The 11,296-nt window shown below is 41.1% G+C and overlaps 1 protein-coding gene across 1 annotated transcript; it reads right to left on the bottom strand.

Annotated features, from left to right (window-relative positions):
• Window positions 1–981: 981 nt before the first annotated feature.
• LOC135990495 (inducible T-cell costimulator-like) lies at window positions 982–10,142 on the bottom strand. The gene is made up of 5 exons (XM_065638209.1): window positions 10,048–10,142; window positions 4,079–4,117; window positions 3,023–3,361; window positions 1,702–1,814; window positions 982–1,071 (listed from the first exon to the last, which is right to left on the bottom strand). The coding sequence occupies exons 1-5, from the start codon at window positions 10,103–10,105 to the stop codon at window positions 982–984; spliced, it is 639 nt and encodes a 212-aa protein (XP_065494281.1). The 5' UTR covers window positions 10,106–10,142.
• Between the last annotated feature and the right edge of the window lie 1,154 nt (window positions 10,143–11,296).

Genomic DNA, 11,296 nt, shown 5'->3' with positions numbered 1-11,296 from the left:
TCTGACAGTGAATCTAGGGCTAAACTAGCCCTAACAAAAGGGGATGTGCAATACATCAACAGTGCTTCATGGCTGTGCCACAAGGATTGCCATTGGAGGTAGTCATTTTTATTTGTCCCCAGTGGAAAGTTTATCATAAAGGAGACTGTGGAAAATGAAAGTTCCCTCTGTAGCTGCACTACAGGAATCTACTCTCAAGCAAACTCACTACATTTTCTTCAACTAAAAGCTGACGTTTTTAACACATAGTACAAGTCAGTCAGTGGATCAGGCAGCATGCCACTGAACACACAAGGCTAGAGCAAAACACAGCTCACAACAGGACGGCGGCGGGTGTCTCAGGACCAAGCACAGGCCCATCACGAGAGCTCAGGGAGGCTGGGAAAGGTGAGGAGATGCCCATTTCCCATCGTCCAGATTCAAGTAGCTGGAAACCTCTGCTACCAGAATTTCCATGCCACAAGCATCTTACGCCTGGAATAGGAATGGAGAATTAGTTACATGCAATCCCCCTACCTCTGAATCAGTCCGAATTCTGCTTCCATTCTGTATCCCAAACTGCTTCTGGCTACTATGCAAGGGCTTAAGTAGTTAGGAAGTTCCTCATCCTCTAAAGTTTATTTGCCCTTAGCCAGTTACAGTCAGTAAACCTAACAAATCACTTTCCCAGAGAGATTTTGGGTACCACGCGTCATCTGAAGAATCTGAATGGAATAGTTTCACATCTCGTCCTCAAGCATAAGATCATTACTTTGCACTGACGTGAAGCAGTTGCATTTCTAGGAGCCAGCCCACCATTCCAATTCAAAAACTTCATGGAGATTTTGCTTTTCATTTCACCTTCCTGCCACATGGCAGCATGAACTCCATGAACAAGCTATCATAACAATGTCACCCACCCTAGAATCAATGGGAGACACAGCAAGCAGCCCTGTCCCTCCAACAGATACAAGCAGAGGTACAACCAGGCTTAATACAACCTCAGATTCTTGTTTTCTTAGCTTCATTCACCGCTGCCATGGGCATGTATTCACTGTTGTACTCATGGGATTTGGATTCACACTGGCGATTCTGCAAACAGAGAAAATGCCATGAATTGAATTTGTGGTCGCTACCTCTGCCCTCCTGCATATGTTCTTCAAGTAGGGCAGTTCCTCTGACTGTTTTCAGTGGGAGTATTAAAGTCAGAATAGACAGGCACTCATGTAGAAAACTTGGAATAAAACAAACTGAAAATGAAAAACACACATTGTCCAAAAGAATAACTAATGTCCATGGCCTCCTTTTTAAATTTTTTTTTTTTTTTTTTTCCCCTGAGCCAACTAGTTCTTTGTTTAAGTGGTTTTGCTCCAGCAGAGTTGGAATTGCTCCACTGATTATTTGTTTCCCCTTCTTGAAGAAAACAATCAGGTGAATTGCTTACCAAAGTCATTTTGCTGACCTATGCAGCATTTCTCCTCTTTCCTTTGATTCCCAGCCCTTAAATCAATAAACAATTCTGTCTTAGAAAAATTAAATCTGAGCTGCTGTCATCAGTGACTGAATTTCAGTGGTAAATTAACAACTCAGTCTCTTTGTCAAAAAACACATCCCATGCTGAGTGAGTATGTGCGTGTCCCACCCTCTAAATCTCATTAAATCAAGCTCTCCATCCAGGCCCCTTGGAAGGAAGGTCGTGCAGAATCTCACAAACTTGCTCACCTTGTTCCTTAAGCAACACGCTACGACGCAGCCGATACAGGAAATCATGGCAAACGTGATCAGGCCAATAATGACCCATGACATGTGTCCCGGTGAAATGCAGTCTGCCTTATCTGGACACGGGGGCAAAAGAAGTCGTTACTGATCATTTGCATTTCCCGCCCCCCAGAGGTAACTTTTCAAATTCTTTCCCCTCTTCGCTTCATATTAATAAAAAAGCAAAAGTGAGCCCTGGAGAAGGATTTTCCTAAGGTGAAAAGCCACCTTGGAAAAGTGTATTCAGCAGTAAAGACAACATTGTAGTTTTCCAGAAAGAGAAGTGAAACTCGGTACACAGAGCAAAAACTGTAGACTGAAAAATAACAAAGCCAGGCTTGAGATCATGATGGTATTTCAGACCTGAGCAAAGCTTAAGCTTACATTTAGTGTGTACCACAGGTGATTTAAAGGACAGCCTGGTCAAAAGAAGGGTGGACTTCGACAGTCATTTTTGGATAGCAAGGCAAGCTGAGGGATGCAAAATTACCCTTGTGCAGATCTGGGAGAAAATACAGGGCATGAAACATTTGGCAATAGCTCTGAGGATCTGGCTATCTGCACAAATGGAAACGGGCAACATTGGGAAACACTGCAGACAAAAAAAATGTCACAGCTTGATTCTGAGAAGCTGTTTTGCGTTCTGAGAGGGCTGAGAGATAATTTGACCCAACCACATAATTTTAGTCTTAGCGTTTCAGCTTCTATCTTCGCTTAGTCCTGGTGTTGAGAGACAGGAAAGAGTAGCAAGGGAAGGACAACAGGCAGTACCATCTTGCAGCTGAACTATATGGAGAACCAAGAAGGGGTGTGAGCAAAACCACTACTAAGTCTTTCAGCTTAAATACCAGAGAGCCACCGAGTGAAAGGCAATTCAAGATTAAAGCCTGTGCAGCAAATCTTCTGAAGTTAGTCCAAGCCCTTCTCAGTAAATGCCCAAAAATTCTCAGCAGTTGTCTTCTGTTCTGCTTTAGGAAGGCTCTAAAGCTGAAGGCCTGCTTCAGAGAGGTGAACATCGCCTTCTTCACATCAGTGTGGCATCAGAGTTCCATTTACCACTATTGACACAGATTTTTGACAGCTGATTTTTTTTTTTTTTAATATGCAGGGGCCATGCTGAGCAGTCTGACAACACAGCTCCACTGTTACCAGCCCCTGCTAAGTAGTTTTAAGCCATCTTGGAAATATTTGCGCAAACTCTAGTCACATTTTTCTCTGCAGCGTAGCTATGCGCACTGTCCGCTTATCAGTAAACTGAAGAGAGGGAAAAGAGAAGGAAACTTACCTTGGATGTACAAATAGGTTTCTTTGAGCCGGCAATCTATATAAGGAGGGGGTAAGAACGTCTCCAGGCAGTAGGTATAAAGGCTGATATGCTTTCTTTCCAGATTTTTAAGAATGAAAGTGGTGCTGCTATTTGTATGCTTAGTCTGGCAGTAGGTGACATTAGTCTTGTGGATAGTGTTCTCCTCGCTTAAATGGAGTGCACAGATCTCCTTCTTTTCATGCCCTTTGAAGAGGGTCATGCTGAACTCAGTCACATTTTGGGGATTGGGGAATGTGAACTTGAAGTTTCCGTTTTCAAATTCCACCATCACCTGGGAGTCGGAGACATGAGGCTGCTCTGAAGACATGAAAACAATAAGCACAGTCACTCACATAGCAATGAAAGAATCCCTAAAATATTGAGAAACTCGTGTAAACAAAGCAAGCGAACCGTGTACACATAATCCCTGCCTCAGATTGATTGTCCTATTCATAAACAAAAGAAGGTGGGACAAAATGATGATAATTATCTCTATTTTATGGTTCATAATCTGCATCCTAATGATGTAGCTGAAAACTTAAAATGCAATGTGAACCCAAAATTCCTACGTAAGAGCATTAGCCACAAGACATGTCTTTCCTTTCTAGAGTAGATACTGGTTTGAGGCACAATATAAAGTTTAAACCAAATTATCTAGATGGCTGTAGCACCTTTATCACTAACATAAGTAAAGGACAAATGTCACTTCATGCATGTACCCACATGCAATCCAAAAATCACATTTGACCTTCCCAAAAACTGTTTGAAAAGCTCAGTTGTTCTGCAACTCTCATTTTGCAAATTTCTTGGAGAAGAAAAAGTAAACTGACCGAGGGCCTCCTGCTGCCTCACAGTTTGACTTTGTCAAGTTTGACTTTGTCAAGTCAGCAACCAACAGCATGGTCAGCTCCCTCAGGCAAAAAATGTGTTAAAATGTATTGTAAAAAAATGACAACTTTTTTTCTTCAAGGGCAGTATTTTCTGCTCTAGGACGACATTTAAAGCCATGAACAAAATTATGCAAATGTGTCTTACCTATATTTTTGCACCGTCTTGGCGAGCAGCTATCAACTCCTGAAAAATACAATATTGTTTCCTGTTTAAAATTCAAGAGGAGGGAGATGCAGGAACAGGGGCTGAGCTACAAAACGTTAAGATGCCAAAGTATTTTCAAATTTCTATCATTAGCCTATCTGATCCTCTCTGCACTAAACTATAAAATCATATGATGTGATAAAAGCACAAAATATAAAAATCAAAATAGAAAGAAAATGCATTGAGCAGGAATTAATAGTGATCGCACACGTAGCATTTACAAATTCTTAAAAACCTCTGCAAAGTAATAGATGTGTTTCATAAAGAGAAGCTGAGATGAAAGTAATTTTTTTGCCCAAATACTGAGGAAATCTGCCCCCAAATAAAGGAGCATACTTTTGATTTTGATTCTCATGAAACCCAAGTCTGCAGTGAGCCGGCATTATGCTTCGTTTCCAGACCAAAGTGCTCACTGTGGTCTGCGTTCACTCTGTTCAACGCTGCACCAAAACATCTTCTTACAGCACATCTAGGATGAATATCTGGAAGATGCTCCGATACATACAGCAAGAGAAGATTCAAGCGATGCATAAGGTTTTGTTCCTTTTCCAGTAGCAACTTTTTATCTTCACGATTATCAAACTTCACTCAGTCCATTGTGCATAGGCAGCCTCCATTACAGGAGACAGGCACATTTTTAATAATTGTTCTGGATTTGTTTTTAAGCTGCTGCCTCCATCACCACCCACTATGGCAGTAATAAGAGTGAAACTTCCCGGCTGGGTTGGTGGCATATACTGCTTTGAAATGGTTCGGCTGTCAGTACTGGCAGCAGAGCACAGCCTCAGAGTGTTTCATTTGGAATTTTTGCAGTGCCATAAAACTAAAGGTACAGACAGGTACACAGACAAGAAGCAAAATAACCCAAACCAAACCAGTACACCTGTATCTGTTTTTCCTATTTTCTGGTAGCCTGAGTAGTTTCTTCGGTGGCTACTTAGATTGAAATATACTCTACATCAATATTTTATGATACTAAGGAAATACAGGGCAAATATTTATAGACTTCAATGCACCATCCTATTCTTACTGTTCCATGGCAGTCTATATCCACACAGAGCAGATCCCCAACAATGCCAGGTATTGCACAGATTTCGCAGTATAAAGATCTTTTTCCCAGGGCAGCTGTTATCTGTGACATTCAGCCTGCATATGCACAGGAGCAGAGGATTATTCTCGTCTGGGTACCTTTGTATGCTCTCAACTCTTTCTGGACAGGGGCGATTTTTGAGCGTCCATGCTTTTTCCTTCTTTGAATTCTTGCTCCCCAGTTGCCACCACTGGGGAGGGCATTGCAATGAACAATACTTGTTTAAGATGTTTTTAGTGTGACACATAAGCTAATGGGCTCTGGAAGACGCTTTGCAATGCTCAGTTGGAAAGCAAAAGAAACTGTTATCTCTTTTTGATTGATTTACCCTCTTCCTGGTTATCACATTCTTCCTGGTTTACTGCGCACAGTCAACACCCTTATCTAATTCCGTGACAGTTCTAATATCTGTACTTCTCTCAGGACTATTACTTAAAGTGTGTGATAACAGACAAGGTATTTGGCATCTTGTACCATTGGTGTGAAGATAAGGCACAATTCGCCAACCCACAGTGAAATGGAGCTCTAGATACGCTGAAGGTGCAGATACAGAAAGCACAAGCCCTCACAATGGTATATAGGCTGAAAAGCTGAAAGCAAAGGTCAAGTAAAGAAACAGTTCTCGATGACTTGTATGTCGCATGGTGAAAGAAAAGAGCTGCTATGAGAACAGCCTTTGAAATAAAGGTCTTTTAAAATGCTCTGTAGTTTGATGGCCCATAGTTTGGTCACATATACCTTTATAATTAGGCCCAACAGCAGACAAATTGGGAAGGGAAGGGAAGGGAAAGGAAGGGAAGGGAAAGGAAGGGAAGGGAAAAAAAAAGAGTGTATTGATATAGCAGAAGCTAGGGAGCATGGCGAACACATAAGCTGACCTGATAATTTTGAGAAGCACCATCACCTGAGAGCAGAGGCAAATGTGAACTCTGGCAGGGCAGCTGCAGAGCCAAGTGGTGCCATATAGCACTGGGCTACTCTACTCTGAGTGCTAAAGCAACAGCTTCATTTCTTTGTTTGTCTCTGAGAATAGTTCAGCTTTGCTGTTAGCTAATGAAATTGGCCTTTCATACTGAGTGATTTAAAATGTTTGTTAGAGAATGTGGTTTTAATCCTTGTTTTTAATGGAAAAGGGCAGAGAGAGGTCATTAAGCATGCAGTTTATGTGACCTTGTGGCAAGCTGAAAGATCGTTTTGTATCCTCTCGGCCCAGAAGCCTTAACTGCCTATTTTCAAGAAAGACTCAGTAATGTGTTTCTCTGAATGAGCATTTTGGTAAATGTGATGCAATTAGTATTCCTCTGAAACAAGTGACCATACAGAAGACTATGCTTAGCATAGTATAAAGGGAGTACATTTTAAAATGAGATTAACACTGCTTGAGATTAAAACACAGAATTGTCTATGTGGATGACCACAATGGGTGACATCCGACATGAATTTCCAACTCGCTGGCTATTCTGCATCAGCTCCCGATGTGAATGCGCTCACTGCATACTAAATGTGGTTTATCCCCCCGCTCTGTGCCTGCCCACGGTTCTCCTGGGCCCATTTGTACCGGTTCATTCCAAGGGTAATCCTATGGATCTGGAACACTCTGTGGTTAACGGCCAGACACATTTGGGATTTCATTTGCCAAGCTACAGACAGAATAAATGTACATTTAGTGGGATGGGAGATAGGAAACTGGGGTTTAAACATCCAGTGATATTCAGAGATTCACTCCCTAAACTTCCCTAACACTACCTCCAAAAATATGTGAATAAAAGACTACATCATGGTAGTGTTGGAAATGAACAGAAGACTTTCACTGGTTCAGTAGTAAAAATGTTTAGATTTGGCCTTAAGGTTCCTTTTTGGAATTTTTTATAAAAGAGCTAATTCAATTGCACATGAGGGTTTTGAGAAGGGAGGAAACAAATCTTTGATTTGTTTCATAGCAGTGTCACACTGCGGAATTGTGAGAGTTGTTCCTGGCTTGCCTCATGTGAAACAGAGTGTCAAGACAAATATTGTGGTTCAGACATGAATCCAAGAGATGAACATGTATAAGAAAGTAACGTTTTGCTATGTTAAAATATGAAAGTGTGTGTGTACCTTCCATGTATATGTGTGTTTACAGTCATGCACGTTTCCATCTCCATTTCATCTTTACTGCAGTGGGAAAGCACTTTGGCAGAGGTTTGGGAATTTCTATAGCGTGCTTGGACACTGAAGGCCAATGGAAGGTGGGTTATTTTCATTTTAATGGGATTGCAATTTTGAGCTTTCTAGTTGCTCCTCGGCAGACGCAATGCTATTTGCAAACATCACCAACCCATTACACATTTTGGCCCTAACAGAAGTTTAAAAACCACTTCTGATTGATTTTAAAACTTGGGGCTTAGGGTAGAAGGATAGAATACTCCTGTTCAGTTTTCTTGCTGCTTGTTTTATCTGCCTCAGCTCTCAGAAAACTAATCAGCTGATAAAAAGGATGAGCATAATTTCGCTTGGATGTGTTTACCTCTGAAGATGAGCAAGGAGAGTGCAGACCCTGCCTTTAAAACAAACACATATTTTTTGTTAATACTAAGTGTGTAATGAAACCATGCACAGTTTTTTAAGTTGCTGTAGCTTTGACCTTTCAAGGCATTCTGAATGATGACACTGTCAATGCAGTGTCATTAGTCATACACCTAAAACTAACATGTTCCTGTCTTTTAAGAATCGAGGATTAAGAGAAGAAAGTAGTGCTTCTGGGCAAAGGAAGTAATGGGCAGAATTACTCTAGGAAGCCATCTATAATCTGAATTATTTCTGTGATATAACATATGCTGTGAAATGCAGAAACTCATATAAAATATACCACCAACGCAGCAGCCATTGTTGATAATATTTCAGACACCCTTCTAAGAAACGACCATGATTTCCTCTGGTATTGGCAGCAGGAGCTGTGGGTGAATAGTGCGAACACTTTGCAAACAGTGGCATGCAAAGGCTCCTGTGCCATGTTTCATAGCAAGGGCATCAAGTGCTATGGGGTTCTACAGCTCTGTACCCCAAAATCCCATTGCCTGTGTTCCTCTACAGGCACTACGGAGGCCCCATGCTCTTACAAGCAATTTCTTTATCACAACTGGGTTATCAAATCATAATACAGATATACATATGTATATCAGCTTCTGTGATCTATTTACATTGAAAAAACTATCTGTAGATCACAAGTAGGTTAAAAAAAAATCCAAACTCAGAAATTACTCTGCTTTTACTCCCCAAAATTTGCCATAGTCCTTGGCAGCACACTCTGGAGTGCTAGCTTGTTCTTTAAATGAGAGTATCATGCTAATGGGTCTTATATCAAGCTGATCTTTTACAGCCCTTTTGTTTTTAGCAAGAATGGCAATAATTAGTACTTTTAATGCTGAAAGCACCGTAAGGTAAAAAACCTAAGAAATTCTTTCTCCTGCCATCTCCTCTCCCCAGGGCACTGTTCAAATTCTATCCTGCATATCTGAAGGAAGGGAGAAAAAAGGGAGAAATGCTGGTATCAGATAGAACAATTAAAATTGCAGCCTATTTCTTACCACAAGGAATGGCCTTTTAGATGGCTCCAGCCACATGTAAAAACATGCTGGGCAAGTATACCTGCTAAATTGACTAGCTGAGAAATATTTAACAGAATTGATAGGATTTTTTCTTGGTAGATTTAAGAATAACTTTTCAAGGAGAAAAAAAGCAGCTCATGTCCCTTTAGAGATACTGATCACAATCCTGCTTCCCTGTGATTTCACCCATCTTTTCAATCTATGTGAAACCTCAGTATACTCTTGCTGTATTAGTTAACCTTCAGAAGGGTATCTGCATTGCCTAAAGAGCTGGAAACTGTTCTTTATTTAAATGAAAGCTTAAATTCTGTATGAAACCTCAGGAGTAGTTAAATTCTACAGAGGGACTTGAAACCTATCCTGTATCACCAGAATTTCAGAAGCAAATGTATTCAATAGCTCTTGGCATGACCTTCAAAGAACATGTTGAGATGGTGCTTATTTACTGTGCACACTAAATCTCGGGTTTTGTTTATATGATGCATCATACCAAATCCTTGGACAGTATATGTATGGAAAAAAGGATTCTTCTTAATCAGATATTATCTGCATTTCTGTCCCCATCCTGGCCTGGTAATATGTAGGTTTCAGAGAGGCTACAGATAAATGTGAGCTCCGGTATTTTACTTTGCGTAGATATGATAAAACACTGAATCTTGTAAAACGCTACATCCGTGTTTATGGCTGGAGTGAGATCAGTGCTGTCACCGCACGCCCTTTCAAACATGGCATTACGAACGCTCCGCTTTCTTTTAAGTCAGTCTGCGTTTCAAGCCCACACCAAAACAATCTTCCACTCTTCCATGCCATATACACTTTTCATAGTCTAAAAATTCCCTTCCCAAACAAGATCAGGTTTAATATCAATAACTTGGCTTCTCTTTATTAAGCCATTCACCGTCATGCTGCCAAAGACCTTATGCCCAGCAAGGGAAGCTGGCTGGAACACTACAGCTAGAGGGTAACGCTGAACAGATGAGCTAAAGAATATAAAAAATAAAAACTTGTGCATTTCAGTTTCAGAGCAAATGCTCTGTGCTGGCAGGAATTCTCTTTCCATCAGCTTTAATGATATTAAAGTTGAGAGTGGTCTTTCTGCAGCTGTTTCCTTTAATTACCTCTATTCCTCCAACCCCTTGCTGTTATGCCTCATTTGCTGCCTCCTGCCATTGCGTGGGTTATATTCCATAGAGACATCTACTGCAGGGAGAATAATCCAAAATGCTACTCACCGTACAGGGCTTCAAACTGAAAGCAGAGGACACAAAAAGTTACAGCAACCAACTTCATGCTTGCCTGACACAGACACCAGTCTTCTGTCTGCTGTGAAGATGGAGAAGAATTCATGGGTAGAAAAGGAAGTGGTTTGTGGGCAATGGGGGAAATTATGTGATAATATAGAAGGACTTTGTAATTTAACCCCTGACTACGTTATAGCTATGTCAGCATTAGCTGTCGCCCACACCTGGGGAGTTTACTCCTTTTTTTTTTTTCCTACCTCACAATTTGCTGTCACAGACGGGAAGATTGAAGATTTTCTGACATTATGTTTGATGTTCGCTTTGGCAAAGACCGTTTCTTGTTAAATCTATCGCGATAGAGGCTACAGTCACCTACAGTATGCTTCCTGCAGATGGCCCATGGTCAGCAACTTGTTCCTTAACTTAACTTACAATACACACATATTTAAAATGGGCAACTCGGTTTGTCCCCACCAGTTTCAGCTGGCCTTGTGGAACTGATGGTCTTGCTTTACGCGGAAACCACTCGTCAGTAGGGTAGGAGCCTCTTGTGAGTCCTGGTCCTGGAATTCGTTGGAAGAACATGTCCAAATTGCAGCAGGATCCCCTCACACTGACCTAAGACCTCCACCCTGGAGGTCAGGCTTGTTCTGCATCGACATGAGAAACTTTATGCAGCTCTGTGAGAGGAGGAGAACTGACCCAGGGCCCTAGGGCCTTAGGTCAAAAGTTTCTCTCCTTCCCTCTCCCTGCTTTTGTGCAGCACGCTCTATTCTGGCCTGCTGTCCATCTGTGTTCTGGGAACGGTTTGGAACCCTTTGGGATAACATGTTCTACAATCATTTAGAAGTGGCTATTTATTTATGCCTGTAATACCAATTTTAGCGGAGATAACAAGCTGGAAAAGCAGCTTCTAAATCATGTTTAATATATTAGATGCAGTTATTAATAGCATTCCTGATTGCACAAAATGAAGACACAAAGGACTAATAGTGGTGCCTGACAGACACTTCTGGGATTGAGTCCTTGTAATGGTCATGCAGTGGTACCAAATAATTTCTGAATAACAGGAGTGGGTTACAGATTCACTCCTACTTTACACTGTGTGAAAAAATCTTCACGTCTTGCTTTACTCTTCCTCAAAAAGTGATTTAATTTCTTTCACTACTACTGCTAAAGATTTGTTCACGTGGACATTGGCAGGGAGTTTTACTCTCTTCAAATATTTGCAAACCCCTGT

The sequence above is a fragment of the Caloenas nicobarica genome, chromosome 6 (genome assembly GCF_036013445.1).
Source record: "Caloenas nicobarica isolate bCalNic1 chromosome 6, bCalNic1.hap1, whole genome shotgun sequence".
In the NCBI taxonomy this organism is placed as follows: domain Eukaryota; kingdom Metazoa; phylum Chordata; class Aves; order Columbiformes; family Columbidae; genus Caloenas; species Caloenas nicobarica.
Note: the sequence above shows the minus strand (reverse complement) of the source record. Positions and strands in the feature narration are given on the sequence as shown.

Bases quoted from the DNA above. Each gene is read 5' to 3' on its own strand.
- LOC135990495 (XM_065638209.1), bottom strand. From the start codon at position 10,105: ATGAAGTTGGTTGCTGTAACTTTTTGTGTCCTCTGCTTTCAGTTTGAA. The intron at 3,362-4,078 runs GTAAGACACATT...TCATGTCTTCAG, and splicing joins AAGACGGTGCAAAAATATAG to AGCAGCCTCATGTCTCCGAC. The intron at 1,072-1,701 runs GTGAGCAAGTTT...CTCTGTTTGCAG, and splicing joins CGTGTTGCTTAAGGAACAAG to AATCGCCAGTGTGAATCCAA.